Below are 17,781 nucleotides of genomic sequence, written 5' to 3'. Positions count from 1 at the left end.
CAGGAGGCAAGTGGAAGAAGAAAAAAGTCAGAAATGGCCAGACATGGTGGCTCATGCCTGTAATCCCAGCACTTTGGGAGACTAAGACAGGAGGGTTACTAGAGCTCAGGATCTCGAGACCAGCCTGGGCAACATGGCAAAACCTTTTCCCTACAAAAAACACAAAAATTACCCGGGCCCGGTGGCATGCACCTGTGGTCCCAGCTACTTGGGAGTCTGAAGTGGAGGATCGCTTAAGCCCAGGAGGTTGAGGTTACAGTGAGCCATGATTGTGCCACTGCACTCCAGCCTGGGCGACAGAGTGAGAAACCTATCTCTAAGAAAAAAAAAAAAAAAAAAGGAGGGCATGATGATGGAGAGAACGGAGGCAGAGAGGAGGGAAGGGAGAGAGGCCCTCAGGATAGACAAAGGGGAAGCAAATTTGTGAGTCAGGGAGAGAGTGACGGCCACTAAAGAGAGACCTCAGGAAAGGGTTTGGACCACAAAGAGATGGGGACGGCAAGCTGGGAGGAGGCAGTGGCTGGAGTGGGCTGTCAGCCCCCGGAGTGCTCTTTGTGCCTTTGAAGACCCGAGAGTGCTGTTTGGTGCCTGCCAAGTCACCCCTTCAAAGGCCTGTCTCACCGCCTGCTGCAGCACACGCGTGACATGCCTGTCATGGCCTCTGCACATGGCTCTCAGCTTTGATCAGCCTAAAGTCACATAAATCTTCCACCCGTCGAGGGAGGATGCCCAGATGGGGTGCAGGAGCCCACTGCCCAGGCCTGGTGTGGGCATCAGATCCAGTAGCTGCCCTAAGCCCTGGTGTTGGCATGCAACTCACTGTGAAACCTGGGAGGCCCCGAGGTTCGCTGGGCCTCAGTCTGCTCATCTGGACAATGGAGCATAATAAGGACTGCGCCCTGTGGGGCTGTGTGAGGTGGAAGCGAGATGCACAAAGTGCCCAGGAGGGCCTCGGGCACCAACCACACACTTGAGAACGGCCAGCATCCGTAAAGTGGCAGCGGTGGGGGTCAGGGAGAGCCCACCCCAGGGGCAGTCTGTGGCCTTCTCCACTTGCAGCCCAGGGGCTTCCTGAGTGGGGGTCCTCCGAAGGGGGTCTACGACGCAGATGTGAGTGGGCAGACCCTGAGGATGGCTCCCTGGCATGGCTGGGCGAGGACAGGGGAGGGGTGGGCAGAGCGCATGTGCAGGGGACTCTGGTGCAGGCCATAGAGAACACATCTGTAAAATGGGATGACAGGAGCTCAGCTCCCAGGGGTTGCTCTGAGGATGGAGGAAGTGCTGAACACGCAGCACTTGGCTTTTGTGGCTTGCTCCAAACACCCCAGAGATGCTCATGATCAGGAATGACGCTACTGATCCCCTCACCTGAAGTGGGGGTCCCACCCCATCACTCCCTACCATCCCATGGGGGCCTCCTGCCAGCCGTCAGGGTTAAGAAGGGGAAGGGCTGCAGAAATGCTGCTCATCTCAGGTTTCCCTGCGGACCAGGGCTGGAAGGGCAGCTTAGCGTTCGGCGGGATGCAGGTATGCTAGAGGGACTTGTTACAAGACCTGGTGCTTGGGAGCTGTAGAACAGTGTGTGTGTGGGGGGGGGCCATGCATGCATGTGTGTGTCTGTGCATGCACGTGTTTGTGCATTTATATGTATGCCCATGCCTGTGCATGCATGCTCGTATGTTTTGTGCATGTGCACACGTATGTGCCTGTGTGCAGGTATGTGTGCGTGTGTATGATCCACAGCTCCTGGGATGGATGGGCGGGGAAGACTACAGCCATGCAGGCTTGGGGCCCCGGGGAGTGGCACGTACAGGCATTGGGAGAGCCGTGGGGCAGCGGCAGGTAGGAGCCGGCCCGCCAGGACCGGGTGCGGAAATTCTTCTTGCACTTCCCACAGTCGGGGCCGGTGGTGTTGTGCTCGCACTCGCACTGCAGGCTGCCCTCGCGCAGGGAGCACAGGTTGGCGTGTAGGTTGCACTTGCACCTGGGGAGACACCGAGAGGGCAGAGATGTCAGAGAGCTTGTGGGCAGCCTGGCCTGGCCTCTGGGGAAAGGAGAGCCTCCCAGGAGGGGCCCAGGAAGAAACCCTGGAGGCCACCATCCTAACCTTTAGGCCAGAAACTCCTTGATTCCCCTTCCTGCGGAGAGATCAACGCCGCGTTCCGAAAGCCACCGCTGCACTCACTGCGCGGCTCTCCTCTCCGCTCCGATGCTGGTTTCAAGGATTCCTCACATCTCAGTCAGGGAGAGTGATGGTACTCCCTTGTCCCTGATGCTAGATTCTTAGTAATGCAGCTTCTGATCACCTAGCTTTTGACTGAGGTGGGTTGATGGGTGGCAGAGGCTGCTGCCAGCCCCTGGTGGAGACAGGGACCTGGCCACAGGCTGCACCTCACTGTGTAGAAAGGCACCTGGCTTCGGGCTGGACCTCTGCTGTCAGCTTGTGGTCCACGGCCACACCCTTGAGGGTGACAGAACCCCCAACTCCCACATCCCCATCAGTTCATTCACACATGTATTATTCATCCATTCATTCAAATATTTATAGGCGACTCATTATTCTGAAAACTGGTAAATAAAGGGAAAGAATCAAGCATTTATCCTGCCTGTCCTATATAAACTGTACCTCGGGGTAACCGAAAGTTGATGAGGGGAAGCTTCTTTTTTGTAGGAGCATTTCACAGGAGAATTTGCAGTCCCTGATGAATGAATGGCTCCAGGCACTGAGCTGCACCAGCCCAGAATTTCCCACTGAGAGGCCAGCAGACAGTGAGCGTCTCTAGAAGAACACACCCTCACCCGAAGCCAAAGCAATTGAGCCTGAATCAGATCAAGCCTCTAGACCGAGCTGTGAGCACATAGGAAAGACAGAGGACAGAGCATCACCCTGAACGACACCAGGGGACGCCATCCACAAGATCTGGACTGGAGGAATCTCCGACGGTAATGACCACTTTTTCCAAGGGATGAGTTGACTGGAGAAAAAACTGATATGGAAAAAGGATGGACCTAGAGCAGGAGAAACCTCAAAAGTATACCAATTAATGGCAGACGTGAAGCTCCTCTGGCCCTTGGTTCAAACATCCTGTAAAATCAAACACGCAAACAAATGGAACGTATATTTATGAGATAACTGGAAATTTGGACATTGCCTATATTAGATGATATTAAATTGATGTTTACTAGGTGTGATGATGATATTGTGGTTATATATTTTAAAGTCCTTATCTTTTAGAGAACCACACAGGCCAGGCATGGTGGTGCACACCTATAATCCCAGCACTTTAGGAGGCTGAGAGAGGAGGATAGATTGAGCCCAGGAATTTGAGGCCAGTCTGTGTAACATAGTGAGATCCTGTTTCTACAAAAAATAAAGAAATTAGCCAGTGTGGTGGCGCATGCCTGCAGTCCTAGCTACTCAAGAGGCTAGGGTGGGAGTATCCCTTGAGCCCAGGAGTTCGAGGCTTCAGTGAGCCATGTTTGCATCACTGCACTCCAGCCTGGGAGACAGAGCAAGACTCTGTCTCCAGAAAAAAAAAAAGAAAAAAAAAAAAAAAAAAAAAAGGGTCGGGTGTGGTGGCTTACACCTGTAATCCCAGCACTTTGGGAGGCCAAGGCAGGCAGATCACCTGAGGTCAGGAGTTCGAGACCAGTCTGTCCAACATGGTGAAACCCCATCTCACTAAAAATACAAAATTAACCAAGTGTGGTGGTGCATCCGGTAATCCCAGCTACTTGGGAGGTTGAGGCAGGAGAATCGCTTGAACCCAGGAGACAGAGGTTGCAGTGAGCCATTGCACCACTGCACTCCAGCCTGGGAGACAGAGTGAGACTCCATCTCAAAAAAAAAAAAAAAAAAAAAAAAAAAAGAAAAGAAAAGAAAAAAAAAAAGGAGAGAGAGCTACATACAGAAATATTTACAGGTGAAATTATCTGATGGGCAGAGGTACAGATGAAACAGGAAGGTTCACTAGTTGATAACTGCAGTCGGGTGAGAGGTACACAGCAGTTCATCATAGCAGATTCTGTCTTCTTTTGTGTTGGAAATTCTCCATAACAGAAAGTGAAGGAGAGACAGTGTGTGGTCTATATTCTGATATGGGAAGATTTCCAAGATATATTGTCAGTATTTGGAAAAAGCAAATTGCAGAACAATGGGTTTAGTAGAATCCTATTTTTATTAAAAGATGCAAAGAAAAATATTTATCAGGCACCTGTTATGTGGCAGGGGCTCTGAGTTGGGAACAGTGAGTATAATGTCAGCAAAGCAGATGGCTCCCTGCCCTGATGGTGCTTTGAGTCTAGCTGGGAGACCATGAACAAAATCAGTGATTGGAGGGGACAGGGAGGGAGGATAAATAGGTGGCAGACAGGGATTTTTTGGGTGGTGAAACCATCGTTTATGATGTCACAATGGTAGATACCTGGCATTATGCATATAGCAAAACCCACGGAAGTGTCCAACACAGAGTGAGTCCTGATGTAAACAACAGGCTCTAGTGAATGCTACTGTATCCATGTTAGTGCATCATTGTAACACATATACTCCACAATAGGGGAAACTGTGCAGGGGTGGTAGGGAAATGCGAACTTTCTGTACTATCTGCTCAATTTTCTGTAAACTTAAAACTGCTCTAAAAATAAAGTCTATTAATTATAAAAATAAGAATCACACACCTCTTCAAGTGTTCATCTCAACCGTTAAGAGAGCGCATGTGTTGTGCAAAGAAGGCACTAAGGGAGTCCAGGATTTTCAGGAAGAACAGTTTTAAACTAAGACCTGAAGGAGGATTGAGAGTTGCTGGGCCAGAAGGGGAGAACCTTCTAGAAAGAGGCAAGAGCATGAGGAAAGCCCTGGGGTTGAAAGGAGTTCCACTCGTGAGGTCTGCAACGAGGCTGGGGGGTGGAGGAGGCCAGACCAGGAGACAGAGGTGGGATTTTACTCTGCAAGCCTTTGACAGGTTAAGCGTGTCCTGCTCTGGGCCGTATTTTATATTGCTGTGGCCGCTTCATGGAGACTGGTTTGTCTGGGAGACAAAAGCCTGGGCAGGGAGAGACCAGCGAGACCCTGTGAATAGAGGCCTGGACCAGGGCAGGGCACCTGGTCCCACCCATCGTGCCTGGGGTGCGGGGCATCTTTTTGTTTTTTGAGACAGAGTCTCACTCTGTCACCCAGGCTGGAGTGCCATGGCACGATCTTGGCTCACTGCAACTTCCGTTTCCCCCTGACTGGCGCTCGTCCATTCAGAGATTGTCTTGAGGATGTGTAACTGGCATTTTCTTCTCTCTTCATGCTCCCCTTCCACTGGGCTGGGTGAGGTTTTTTGTTTTCTCACCTCACAGTCCCCAAATCCTCCTGGACAACACAGGCTGCGAATCTCCCTCCTCGCGTCTGGCCCCCCTCATATATCAGTCCCACCAGGCGCTTCATCTGAGCCCTCCTCCCTCGGCTCTGCTCCGCCTCTGTCCCCATCTGACTGGGAATGAAGGGTCCTCTGGGGGGCGCCTTCCAGAGCAAGGATCTGGGTGGGGAAACAGTGGCCCCTGCATCCACCAGCCCTGGGGCTCCCAGGTAACCCCCATCAGCCAGTTTTGGTCACCAGGGCTGCCTTCTTCCTTGGGGGCTTCTCTCTGTCCTCGAATTATCCTGCAGAATGGTTAGGGAAATTACGGTACATCCAGGTGATGGAATTCTTCTGTTTTCTGAGACAGGGTCTCACTCTGTCACCCAGGTTGGAGTGCCGTGGCACAACCTTGGCTCACTGCAACTTCTGCCTCTCCGGCTCAAGCGATCCTCCCTTCTCAGCCTCCCGAGTAGCTGGGACCACAGTCTCGTGCCACCATGCCCAGCTAATTTTATTTTTACTTTTTGTGGAGATGGGGCTCCCTGTGTTGCCCAGGCTGGTCTCAAACTCCTGGGTTCAAGCAATCTGCCCACCTCAGCCTCCCAAAGTGCTGGGATTACAGGTGTGAGCTACCGTGCCTGGCCTAAAGTCCATGTCTTAGAAATGTTATTTAGAAGCATGAGGTTAGGCGAGGGTGGAGAAGGTGGTGGGTTTCGGAGCTCACGCCTTTCCTCCCAGGAGAAGGAGAGAATCCTGCAGGCCCTGGATGGACCGTGGGAGAGGGGGTACTCAGGAACCTACCACTTTAGGTTACATGTGTCCATTGTGCTGTGATGCTCAGTTCCTAGGATGAAGGACGTCTCTGGAATTCTCTGGAACAGAATTCCATGGCAGAGCAAGAGCCCTGGCCAGCAGTGCTAGCCACCGCTGAAGTCTGTGTTATTTTAACTCCATCTTCCCCTGAGAGCCTGGACACTAACCCTGCCGAAGTTTTACTGCAACACCAAGCTGAAATAAATAGAACATTAAAAAGCCTCTTCACTCTTTGCCTGGCATTCCCGTCTCTCCATTGCCACACGCGTGCTACAGGACAGCTGTGTGCTTAGCTCTGGGAAAGGCACAGAGGGGGACAGCGGGCACCCATTGGTACAGGCAGCCCTTCTTTCTGGAGACGCCAGATCCCAGAGATGGTCCTTGGCACAGAAAGTCCCCATGCTTAAACCTTTTTGGTCAAGCATATGATGCCCTCCAAATCCCCTGACACCTGCTCCTTGATCCCACCTCACTCCACTGAGGGTCATAGTACGTCTCAGCAGATTAAAGGCTCTGACAAGACCTGCAGGGAAGAAATCTGTCTGACTTTGTCTAACAAGAGTTTGTCTGCAAAATCTGACCTGGGGAGGTTTTAATTCCCTTCTTCTGAATTCCTATCTAACACCCCCCTGAGCTGGCCGGAGAGGAGCACTGCAGCTGTATGGAACCGGGGATGTGCTCTGCACTGCTGGCCTGAAGAAGGGATATTTTTAGATATCAGTTACAGAAAGAGAAGATTGTCATCAACTTTGGGTGATCACATTGACCTTGGCTCAGTAAAGATGCATAGAAGACCAGCTGATTCCAAGAAGCACATTGTAATGGTGATAATAGGTAGCCATTGGATGTCAGAGTTGGACAGGCTGGGTGGTGCAAGTGGGGAGTCGCCCAAGGTCACACAGTTGGTTTCTCCTGACCCAAATCCAGACGTCCCTCCCCAGCTGGCTCTGCCCAGGTTCCGTCCTGGCCAGCCCCTCCTATCAGTCCTGTCTTCCTCGGGAACAGGAGAAGATGTCCTGGCCTCTTCAACTCCATGGCTGAGCCCCAGAACAAGCACAGTGCTGCTTCTTCCAAAGGAGAGCACTGCCCTGCCTGGCAGGGCTGCAGGGAAGAGCTGGTGCAGTGTGGGGAAAGGTTGGCAAGGCTGGCACAGACATGGCACCTGGTCAATGCGGGTGCTTCTGGTCTCCCTGACTTTTGCAGGTCATTGTGGGTGGCACTGCCTCTGTGTCTGTGTGTGGACATGGTGTTTGTGTATGACCTCTTGGCCTCTCTGACTCTCTCAGTGCACCTTTCTCCATGTCTCTGTCTTCTCCTGTCTCTTTGCCTCCCTCTCCACGTCTCTGTCCAGCAGATGTTCTCATCTTGCTTTCCTCTGGGCCTTTGCACATGCTGTTCCTTCTGCCTGGAATGTACTACAGGCTCCGCCCCTTCTCCTAGAGCTAATACTTAGAGGTGGTGAGAGATTCTAGGCCAAATGCCGCTTCTTTGGGGAGGCCTTTCACGATCCCTACCTCCAATCAGCCCCTGCTACACTCTCCCTCTCCATAAAACTCACGATCAGCATTGGCTCCCAAAGTGGGGCGTACCAGAAGACTGGGGGAGATGGGCGCACAGACTGTAAAACAGCTTCACAGGCTATTACCTGTTTTTGAATACGCAGTACGTTTTTTTAAATGTCAAACTCATAAGACCTGGGATCTCAAAAATACTACCTGAGGCCAAATTTTTAAAGTATATTAATTTAAAGAAATTATTAGATAAATAAATAAATAAATAATATGGGAAACCCACATAAAAAGAACGAAGTTGGATCCTTCACACCACATACAAAAATTAACTCAAAATGGATCAAAGACCTGCAAACTAGAAAACTCTTAGATGGAAACGTAGGAGCCAGGCATGGTGGCTCACGCCTGTAATCTCAGCACTTTGGGAGGCTGAGGCAGGCAGATCACCAGAGGTCAGGAGTTGAAGTTGGTCAACATAGTGAAACCCCGTCTCTACTAAAAACACAAAAGTTAGCCAGGTGTGGTGGTGGGTGCCTGTAATCCCAGCTACTTGGGAGGTCTTGAGGCATGAGAATCACTTGAACCCAGGAGGCAGAGGTTGCAGTGAGCTGAGATGGCAGGTGTGAGCCACCGCGCCTGGCCTAAAGTTCATGTTTTAGAAATGTTATTTAGAAGCATGAGGTCAGGCCAGGGTGACCTGGCCTCTGGCCTGAGCACAGAGCGAGACTCTGTGTCTCAAAAAAAAAAAAAAAAAAAAAAAAAAAAAGGAAACATAGCGGCAAAGGTTCATGACCTTGAATTAAGCAATGGTTTCTTAGGATGCCAAAAGCAAAAGCAACAGAAGAACAAAACAGATAAATTAGACTCCATCAAAACTAAATATTGTTGTACTTCAGAGGACACTGTCAGGAAAGTGAAAAGACAACCCACAGAATGGGAGAAAATTTTGCAAGTCATGACATAGCTAAAAAGGAATGTATATCTAGAACATCTAATGAACACTTAAAACTCAATAATAAAATGACAAATAATCCAGTTTTTAAAATGAGGAAAGGATCTGCACAGACATTTCTCCGAAGAAGGCATACACATGTCCAAGAAGCAGACGAAAAGATGCTTAACATCACAGCCATCAGGGAAATGCACATCAAAGCCATAATGAGATACCACTTCACACTCGCCAGGATAGGCAGAGTCAAAGAGACCAGATAATCACCTGCTGGTGACGATGCAGAGAAATCAGAACCCTCATACGCTGCTGGTGGGAATGTAAAATTGTGCAGCTGCTTTGGAAAGTGGCCTGCAAGTTCTGCAAAAGGTGAACTGAGAGTTACCCAGTAATTCTACCGAGGTATATAACCAAGAGAAAGGGACACAAAATGTGTACACGAATGTTGGTAGCAGCATTGCTAATAATAGTCAAAAGGTGGGAACAACCCAATGTCCATCAACAGAAAAAAAAATGTGGTGTAAACGGGCAATGGAATACTATACAGCCATAAAAAGAAATGAAATACTGAGCCACACTATGACACGGATGAACCTTGAAAACATTACGCCAAGTGAAAGCAGTCAGTGATGAAACACTACGTATTGTATAATCTATCTTTCTTTCTTTCTTTCTCTTTCTTTCTTTCTTTCTTTCTTTCTTTCTTTCTTTCTTTCTTTTCTTTCTTTCTTTCTTTCTTTCTTTCTCCTTCTTTCTTTCTTTCTTTTCCTTCCTTCTTTCCTTCCTTCCTTCCTTCCTTCCTCTCTCTCTCTCTTTCCTCCTTCCTTCCTTCCTTCCTTCCTTTCTTTTTCCTTCCTTTCCTTCCTTTCCTTCCTTCCTTTCCTTTCTTTCCTTTCTTTCCCTTCTTTCCCTTCTTTCCCTTCTTTCTTTCTTTCTTTCTTTCTTTCTTTCTTGCTTGCTTGCTTGCTTGCTTGCTTGCTTGCTTGCTTGCCTGCTTGCTTGCAGTCTTGCTCTGTCACCCAGGCTGGAGGGCAGTGGCATGATCTTGGCTCACTGCAACCTCCGCCCCCTGGGTTAAAGTGATTCTCTTCCCTCAGCCTCCTGAGCAGCTGGGATTACAGGCGCCCACCACCACACCTGGCTAACTTTTGTGTTTTTAGTAGAGATGGGGTTTTGCCATGTTGGCCAGGCTAGTCTTGAACTCCTGACCTCAAGTGATCCTCCCGGTAGGGCCTCCCAAAGTGCTGAGATTATAGGCTTGAAGCACTGTGCCCAGCGATATTGTATAATTTCATTTACACAAAATGTCTAGGATAGGTAGATGGCATTTTTTTTTTTTTTTTTTTTTTTTTTTGAGACGGAGTCTTGCTCTGTAGCCCGGGCTGGACTGCAGTGGCCGGATCTCAGCTCACTGCAAGCTCCGCCTCCCGGGCTTACGCCACTCTCCTGCCTCAGCCTCCCGAGTAGCTGGGACTACAGGCGCCCGCCACCTCGCCCGGCTAGTTTTTTGTATTTTTAGTAGAGACGGGGTTTCACCGTGTTAGCCAGGATGGTCTCGATCTCCTGACCTCGTGATCCGCCCGTCTCGGCCTCCCAAAGTGCTGGGATTACAGGCTTGAGCCACCGCGCCCGGCCATTTTTTTTTTTGAGACAGCATCTTGCTCTGTCCCCCAGGCTGAGTGCAGTGTCACGATCACAGCTCACTGTAACCTCTGCCTCCCAGGTTCAAGTGATTCTCCTGGCTCAGCCTCCCAAGTAGCTGGGATGACAGGCATGTGCCACCACGCCTGGCCAGAGTGTCTTTTTAGGGTAATGGAAATGTTCTAAAATCTCCTGTGGTGATGGTTGCACAACTCTGTGAATAACCTAAAAGCGACTGAATTGTACGCTTTAAATGTGTGGAATCACATCTGGCTAAAGCTGTGAGTGAATGAATGAATGGGGTGTGTGGAAACAGTGAAGGGCTTACCTGCATGCTGACAGCTTACAGGCTTTTCTTGCAGTATCTCTCCTAAAAATCTTCAGAGATTTGTTTTCCTATTTGTATAAACCTATCACATTGTGACCAGGCATGGGGGCTCATGCCTGTAATCTCAGCACTTTGGGAGGCCGAGGTGGGCGGATCACCTGAGGTCAGGAGCTCAAGACCAGCCTGACCCACACGGTGAAATCCCGTCTACTAAAACTATAAAAATTAGCCAGGTGTGGTGGCAGGCGCCTGTAATCCCATCTACTCGGAAGGCTGAGGCAGGAGAATCGCTTGAACCCAAGAGGTGGAGGTTGCAGTGAGCCGAGATCACACCACTGCACTCCAGCCTGGGGGACAAGAGCAACACTTGGTCTCAAAAAACAAACAAACAAACAAAAAACCCTATCACATTATGCCTCAAAGGAAGGCTCCTGGGTAGAGAGCTGATGCGAGAGTGTTCACTTTGCATGAAGAACTGTTCTGAGAGCGCCACCCAAATTAGCACATCAGCCCTTCACAGCAGTCCTCCAAACGACGTGTCATTATTATCTCCATTGTGCAGATGGGGAAACTGAGACCTGGGGTGGTGAAGTGAGCTACCTGAAGTTCCACAGTTGGTAAGGGGTAGAGGCAGGACTTGAATCCAGGCAGCTCGACTCAGAGCCAAACTTAGCGTCTGCATTCCTGGGTGGCCCAACAGGAGCCGGGAGCCCTCGTGGCTGTTGGGCGGGGCTTCTGCCTGGCTCACGTTGCACACAGCTGTGTGGCCTGCACAAATTCTTAGCCAACCAAATCTCGCTTTTCTCACCTGAAGAGCGGGAAACAATATCTTGCGTATGCTACAGGCTGCTACGAACACTAGTGACCCTGGCCCAGAGGAGAGATGTGGACCACACCGGCCATATCACCCACGCTCATCGCAGCTGGGACAAAACAAAAGCCCTGGCACAGAGCGGTGCCCACTGGGGTTTGTGTGCCTTCCTTTTGTCTTTCTAGGTGACAGTGAGATGGTAGCCCCATCCCCCGGGCCCCACTGGCCTGGGATCTTCTGCCAACGACTGTGTGACCTCAGGAAAGTTGCTGAATTTCACTCGGCCTCAGTTTCCTAATCTGTAAAATAAGGATGGCAGTAACACCTGCCTCATGGAGTTGTTGGAAGGATCAGCTGCGAGACAGTCTACAAAGCTCTTGCATAAGACAAACAGGTGCCCAGGACATGCCAGTTTTCCATTTCTTATACTTAGGAGCTCCTAGGGCCAGGGATCCTCAGAGCTTTCAATGAGTGAAGTTATCACCTCTTCATAGGAACCTTATGCAGAGTATACTAGTACTATCTCTATTTCACAGACAAGGAAACAAGGCAAGAGAAGTTAAGCAACTTGCCCAAGGTCACACAGCTGGTGAACCCCACTTTAGGAAGGGTCTCAAGCAGGCAGTGGGCAGAGCCTGAAGAGTCTCAGTGTGATGACTCTTGGATAGACACAGGCTCCTGGAACTGCAGCCACCCCGCAGCTCCCCCAGACAGAGGCACACCCTTCCCCTCCCTGCCTCAGGCTGCCGGCCTTCTGTGATTTCTCTGCCCTATTCTGGAAGGCCCTTGGGAGATGAAGTAAATGAAATAAATAAGCAAGCACATAGAAATAATCTGCTGAGCGCTCATACGTGGACGGACGCTATGCATTCTTAACCAAATCCTCATGAAAACCCAGAACGCGCTGTCCTTCCCACTTTACAGGTGAGAATGTGAGGCTCAGATGGGTCAAGGGCCAGGGCTCTGGGTGGAAGAGGCAGGCTTGGCACCTGGGGCTGCATGGCACTAAAGCTGGATCTCACAGCCACCTGCCCCCTGCGTCTCTCTCAGTGCTGGCTTTGTGTCCATACCATGGGGACAAAGAAGGCCAGGAAAGGGGCCACTAAGCCAGATGCTCCCATGCCTGCCACCCATGGCCCTGCTTACCAATTCTGTGGCCAAGCCACGGCCAAGGAAATGCAGCCACAGAAGAAGAAAGAAGCCCCCTTTGCCACATGCCCTCCTGGCACCAGCCTCTGCCTGGATCTGGACCTGGGTGGGCAGGCTGGGCCCGGACCTGGGTGGGCAGGTTGGGTCCGGACCTGGGTGGGCAGGTTGGGTCCGGACCTGGGTGGGCAGGCTGGGCCCGGACCTGGGTGGGCAGTGCGGATCTGGACCTGCGTGGACAGTGCGGATCTGGACCTGGGTGGGCAGTGTGGATCTGGACCTGGGTGGGCAGTGTGGATCTGGACCTGGGTGGGCAGTCTGGATCTGGACCTGGGTGGACAGTGAGGATCTGGACCTGGGTGGACAGTGCGGATCTGGACCTGGGTGGACAGTGTGGATCTGGACCTGGGTGGGCAGTCTGGATCTGGACCTGGGTGGACAGTGTGGATCTGGACCTGGGTGGGCAGTGTGGATCTGGACCTGGGTGGGCAGTCTGGATCTGGACCTGGGTGGGCAGGCTGGGTCTGGACCTGGGTGGGCAGGCTGGGTCTGGACCTGGGTGGACAGTGCGGATCTGGACCTGGGTGGACAGTGTGGATCTGGACCTGGGTGGGCAGTCTGGATCTGGACCTGGGTGGACAGTGTGGATCTGGACCTGGGTGGACAGGCTGGATCTGGACCTGGGTGGGCAGTCTAGATCTGGACCTGGGTGGTCAGGCTGGGCTCCTGGCTGCACTCCAGCCCAGATATTTCCCCTTCTTCTGTGGGATCAATTTTCCCAAGGGATTGCTCTCTGAATTTGACCCTCAGGAACCATCAGTCTCACAGAAAACCATCATCTGGGCCACCTGATCCCCCGACACAGCGCTTTTCAGCTCATCCATCAGAAAGGATGATTTAATAATGAACACAGAGACAGGGCAAGCTGGCCAGCCCATGAGGCCAGCAGACCCCTTCCAGGCCACCAGGGCAGTTCCCTCTCCATCCCTGCTCCATTGCAGAATCCCATGGCTCTAGCTCTTCAGACAGCAGCAGGAAGCCTCCACAGGACGGAAACACACACACACACACACACACACACACAGAGAGAGAGAGAGAGAGGCTGAGTCAGCAGCCAGATTCTCACCCAGGGTTTGCTACTGATTTGCTAGGTGACCTTGAGCAAGTCACTTCTCTGGGTTTAATTTTTGGTCAATGTCTAACACACTGCCTGGCACAGAGAAGGCGTTCAATGTTTGCAGAAAGAAGCAAGGGAGGAAGGGGATAATGCAAGGGAGCTCTCTGTGCAGCATCCGGCACGGAGTACCTGCTGGGTTAAAGGCCAGTGAGTGTCTCGGCTGGGCTGCAGCATCAGGTTGCATGGTGGCCAGACAGTCGGGTTCAAACCTCTGACCTCTCAGCCGGGCGTGGTGGCTCAAGCCTGTAATCCCAGCACTTTGGGAGGCCAAGACAGGTGGATCACGAGGTCAGGAGATCGAGACCATCCTGGCTAGCAGGGTGAAACCCTGTCTCTACTAAAAAAAAATACAAAAAACTAGCCGGGCGAGGTGGCGGGCGCCTGTAGTCCCAGCTACTCGGGAGGCTGAGGCAGGAGAATGGCGTAAACCCGGGAGGCGGAGCTTGCACTGAGCTGAGATCCGGCCACTGCACTCCAGCGTGGGCGACAGAGCAAGACTCCGTCTCAAAAAAAAACGAAAACAAAAAACAAAAACCTCTGACCCCTCAAGCTGGGCAAAGGCAGGAAGGTGACCAGCCTTGGGGAATCAGTCAGCGTCCTGTAACCCTAGGAAGTGGCTGTTTCCACGTGGCAGGGCTGTCAGGGGTCAAGCTGAGCTGGTACCCTCGAGTGCTCAGCACTGGGTCTGGCACAGAGCAAGCCCTCAGGAAATGTCAGCTATTATTATTGCTGCTATTGTCAACAGCCAACAGGTGATAGAGGGAGGGATGGAGATGAGAGTATAGGGGCTCCCAGTTGCAAAGATCGGCCTTACCTGGCAGCCCCGAGGTGCCTGGTCCCAAGGGCAGGGCCCCTTATTCATGCTGTTCCCTCCAACACCCACCCCAGAGCCTCTCTCCGCAGCCTGCAGCTCCCCAAAATAGAGATAATCAACCTATTCTCCAGGCCCCTGGAGCCACCCACAAGGGGTGACACACCCACTGGCCTCTTGGAGGATTCAGTAATATATTGCCAAATATTTATCCTTTATTTATTTACTTATTTTGAGATGGAATCTCGCTTTGTCATCTAGACTGGAGTGCAGTGGTTTGATCTTAGCTCCCTTCAACCTCCGCCTCCTGGGTTCAAGCCATTATCCTACCTCAGCCTCCCGAATAGCTGGGATTACAGGTTCCCACCACCACACCAGGCTAATTTTAGTATTTTTAGTAGAGATGGGGTTTCACCATGTTGGCCAGGCTGGTCTCGAACTCTTGACCTCAAATGATCCGCCCACCTCAGCCTCCCAAAGTGCTGGAATTACAGGTATAAGCCACCGTGCCCAGCCCTCACTGGCCTCTCGGGGTCATTGCCCCACAGAGCCCCATGCCACAATGATTGCCAGATCTCCAAAATAAAAATACAGGACACAGAGTTACGTTTGAATTTTAGGCCTGGTACAGCAGCTCATGCTTGTCATCCGAGTACTCTGGGAGGCCCAGGCAGGAGGATTACCTGACAATAGGAGTTCGAGACCAGCCTGGGCAACATAGTGAGACCCCCCATCTCTACAAAAAATTTTAAAAAACTCTAAATTTATCAGGGCATGGTGGTGAGCATCTATTGTCCTAGCTACTCAGGAGACGGAGACAGGAAGATCGCTTCAGTCCAGGAGGTTGAGGCTGCAGTGAGCCGTGACTGTGCCACTGCACTGCCCTTCACCCCGGGTGACAGAGCAAGACCCTGTCTCTAAAAAAAAAAAAAATTAGATAAATAACTGCTGATTTGGTTAGTATAAGTATATTCCATGAGATATTTGGGACATACTTATCCTTAAAAAAAAAAGATTCCCTTGTTTATCTGAAATTCAGGTTTAACTGGGCATCCCATCTTTCATCTGGCAGGCCCACTGCTACCTTGCTCACCCGTGTGGCCGTCTGGCCCCTCTGCTCGGACCCTGACTTCTCTCACGGCCTGACATGGGGCGCACTCACTCGCTTGCTGGATGCTGGCCCTGCTGCCAGCAAGGACAGAGTCACAGCCAGCTTCTCAGCTAAGTTTCCCTTTTTCTTGAATTGACGAATCCCTAGTAAGCCCCCGGAGACCACAACTGTTAGGAGGCAGCACCGGGCCTCACTTCCAGGGGAGAGCCCAGCCCAGACAACAGTTCTCCGGGAAACGTGGCAGGCCCAGCTGGGGGCCCGACAGCCACATGAAGGATGACAGGGACCCTGGCCCGTGCCAGGCGGGAGCGTGCCCTGCCCTGCGGGGAGGGGCAGGCAGTGCTTAGGAGCTGCTGCGGGGGCACCATCTGGACCCGGGCCTGGCACCGTCACTCCACAAAAATCGTGAGCGGGGCCCTTCCCTCCTCCCAGGGAGAGAGGAGCGGGGGTTTGGAGAGTCTCCCAGACAGGAGGGCGGGTGGAATGTAGGTCAACTCCTGGCTGCCGGAAAGAGTGATGTCATCCACTCCTTGGGGGGAACGACGGAGGAAGCAGTGAGTTTGGGTGAGCGAGCCAGGGATGGTGCCGGAGCTGGGCAGGGAGGAGGAGGCCCCAGGGCTGGCTCCCTGCAAAGGCAAAGCCCCACGGGGATTTCAGAGGGTTCATGGCGATGGCTCTGAACTGGGGTGGGCAGGTGGTGGGCGGGGAGAGCTAGTCCCCAACTTCTCTCAGAGCACCTCCTTGGAGGACCATGGGGGTTGCTGGTCACTAATCACATTGCCTGGTCCTTCTTTCCTGGTATGTTACCACCCATCTCCACATTATTACACGTCGGGTATACTGAGACCGGCCTCGCAGAGCTCTGGTACCTTGGGGGCTAAAGTTAGAGTACTATTTTAAAGTAGCCAGCAATGTTTTCCAATCTCTCTTGCCAGAGAGTGCATTTATCTTTGGGCGAAGAGGGTTCTTTTGTTTTTGGAAAAACATTTTTCATGAGCCTCTGGGTTATGGACAAAATAACCTAAAGCAAATCTCAGATCTTACGTTGGCCTGGAGATGCTCGCACGGGAGGCTGGCGTGTTCTGCAGGATGAAGCAGGAGGCTGAAGCAACAAGGGCGCTACATTCCTGAGGACTCACAGAGCTGGGGTTGGGGGCCTGGACCGCAGTGAGGAAGGATGCCACCCTGGGAGGGGACTGGGGGCTCACATGGCCAAGGAGCTTCCCCTCCCCAGCCAGTGGGTGGCCGTGGCCAATGGATGGACAGCCTCGAGGTTGGTGATGACCAATGAAAATCCTCTCAAGTCCTCTTTTTAAAATGTTTTTTTTTGAGACAGAGTCTTGCTCTGTCATCACCCAGGCTGGAGTGCAGTGGCGTGATCTCGGCTCACTGCAACCTCCGCCTCCCAAGTACAAGTGATTTTCCTGCCTCAGCCTCCTGAGTTTCCGGGATTACAGGCACGCACCACTATGCTCAGCTAATTAAAAAAAATTTTTTTTTACTTTTGTATTTTTAGTCAAGATGAGGGTTTCATGTTATTGGCCAGGCTGGTCTCGAACTCCCGACCTCAGGTAATCCGCCCTCCCAAAGTGCTGGGGTTACAGGCATGAGCCACCGTGCCCGGCCTCAAGTCCTTCTTTTCTACATGGTAATTCCCATCTGCTCTGCCCAGGCCTGAGTTAAGGTGTCATGAAACACTGTGACCTGGGGGTCTTGGTCTTCTTTGTGGGGTTGGCAGAGATGTGTCCTTGGCTCGGGCAAGCAGTGTGGAGAGATGAACAGCAGCCGGAGAAGCAACAAATGGTCAGGAGGGAAGCCTGCAGAGGCCAGCTTGATTAAGAAGTAACAAGTGACCAGAGGACACACAGATTTGAGGATCATGGTGAAAGGAACGTGGTAGCAAACTGGACTTCTAGCTAATTCACGGGATGGGGGAGCCTCGGGCATGAGAGGCAAGGAGGCTGTTGGATGCCAGAGAACGTGAGATCGTTTGGGTCAAAGGACTGCCATTCAAACCTGAGACCCTGAGAAAGCAGGGAACCAATGGCAGAGCTGTGGGGACAGAGGGGAGGTCTGGGCGGTCTGGGTCAGTCGCCTGGTGCAGCCTGGCTTTTCCAGGGTAATGTGGACAAATGCTG

General features: G+C 51.8%; 1 protein-coding gene across 11 annotated transcripts in view; it reads right to left on the bottom strand.

The window, feature by feature from the left end:
- The window catches only part of NTNG2 (netrin G2), an 82,856-nt gene that overhangs the window by 15,490 nt on the left and 49,585 nt on the right, over nt 1–17,781 (bottom strand). For all 11 annotated transcript variants that reach the window (XM_073022031.1, XM_008005872.3, XM_008005873.3 and 8 more), the window contains one exon: nt 1,812–1,984. In XM_073022031.1, the coding sequence (XP_072878132.1) occupies nt 1,812–1,984 (173 nt within the window). The remainder of the gene's footprint in view (nt 1–1,811; nt 1,985–17,781) is intronic.

This window comes from Chlorocebus sabaeus, chromosome 12, assembly GCF_047675955.1.
Source record: "Chlorocebus sabaeus isolate Y175 chromosome 12, mChlSab1.0.hap1, whole genome shotgun sequence".
In the NCBI taxonomy this organism is placed as follows: Eukaryota; Metazoa; Chordata; class Mammalia; order Primates; family Cercopithecidae; genus Chlorocebus; species Chlorocebus sabaeus.
The sequence above is the reverse complement of the archived record's forward strand: the minus strand, read 5'-3'. Positions and strand labels throughout refer to the sequence as shown.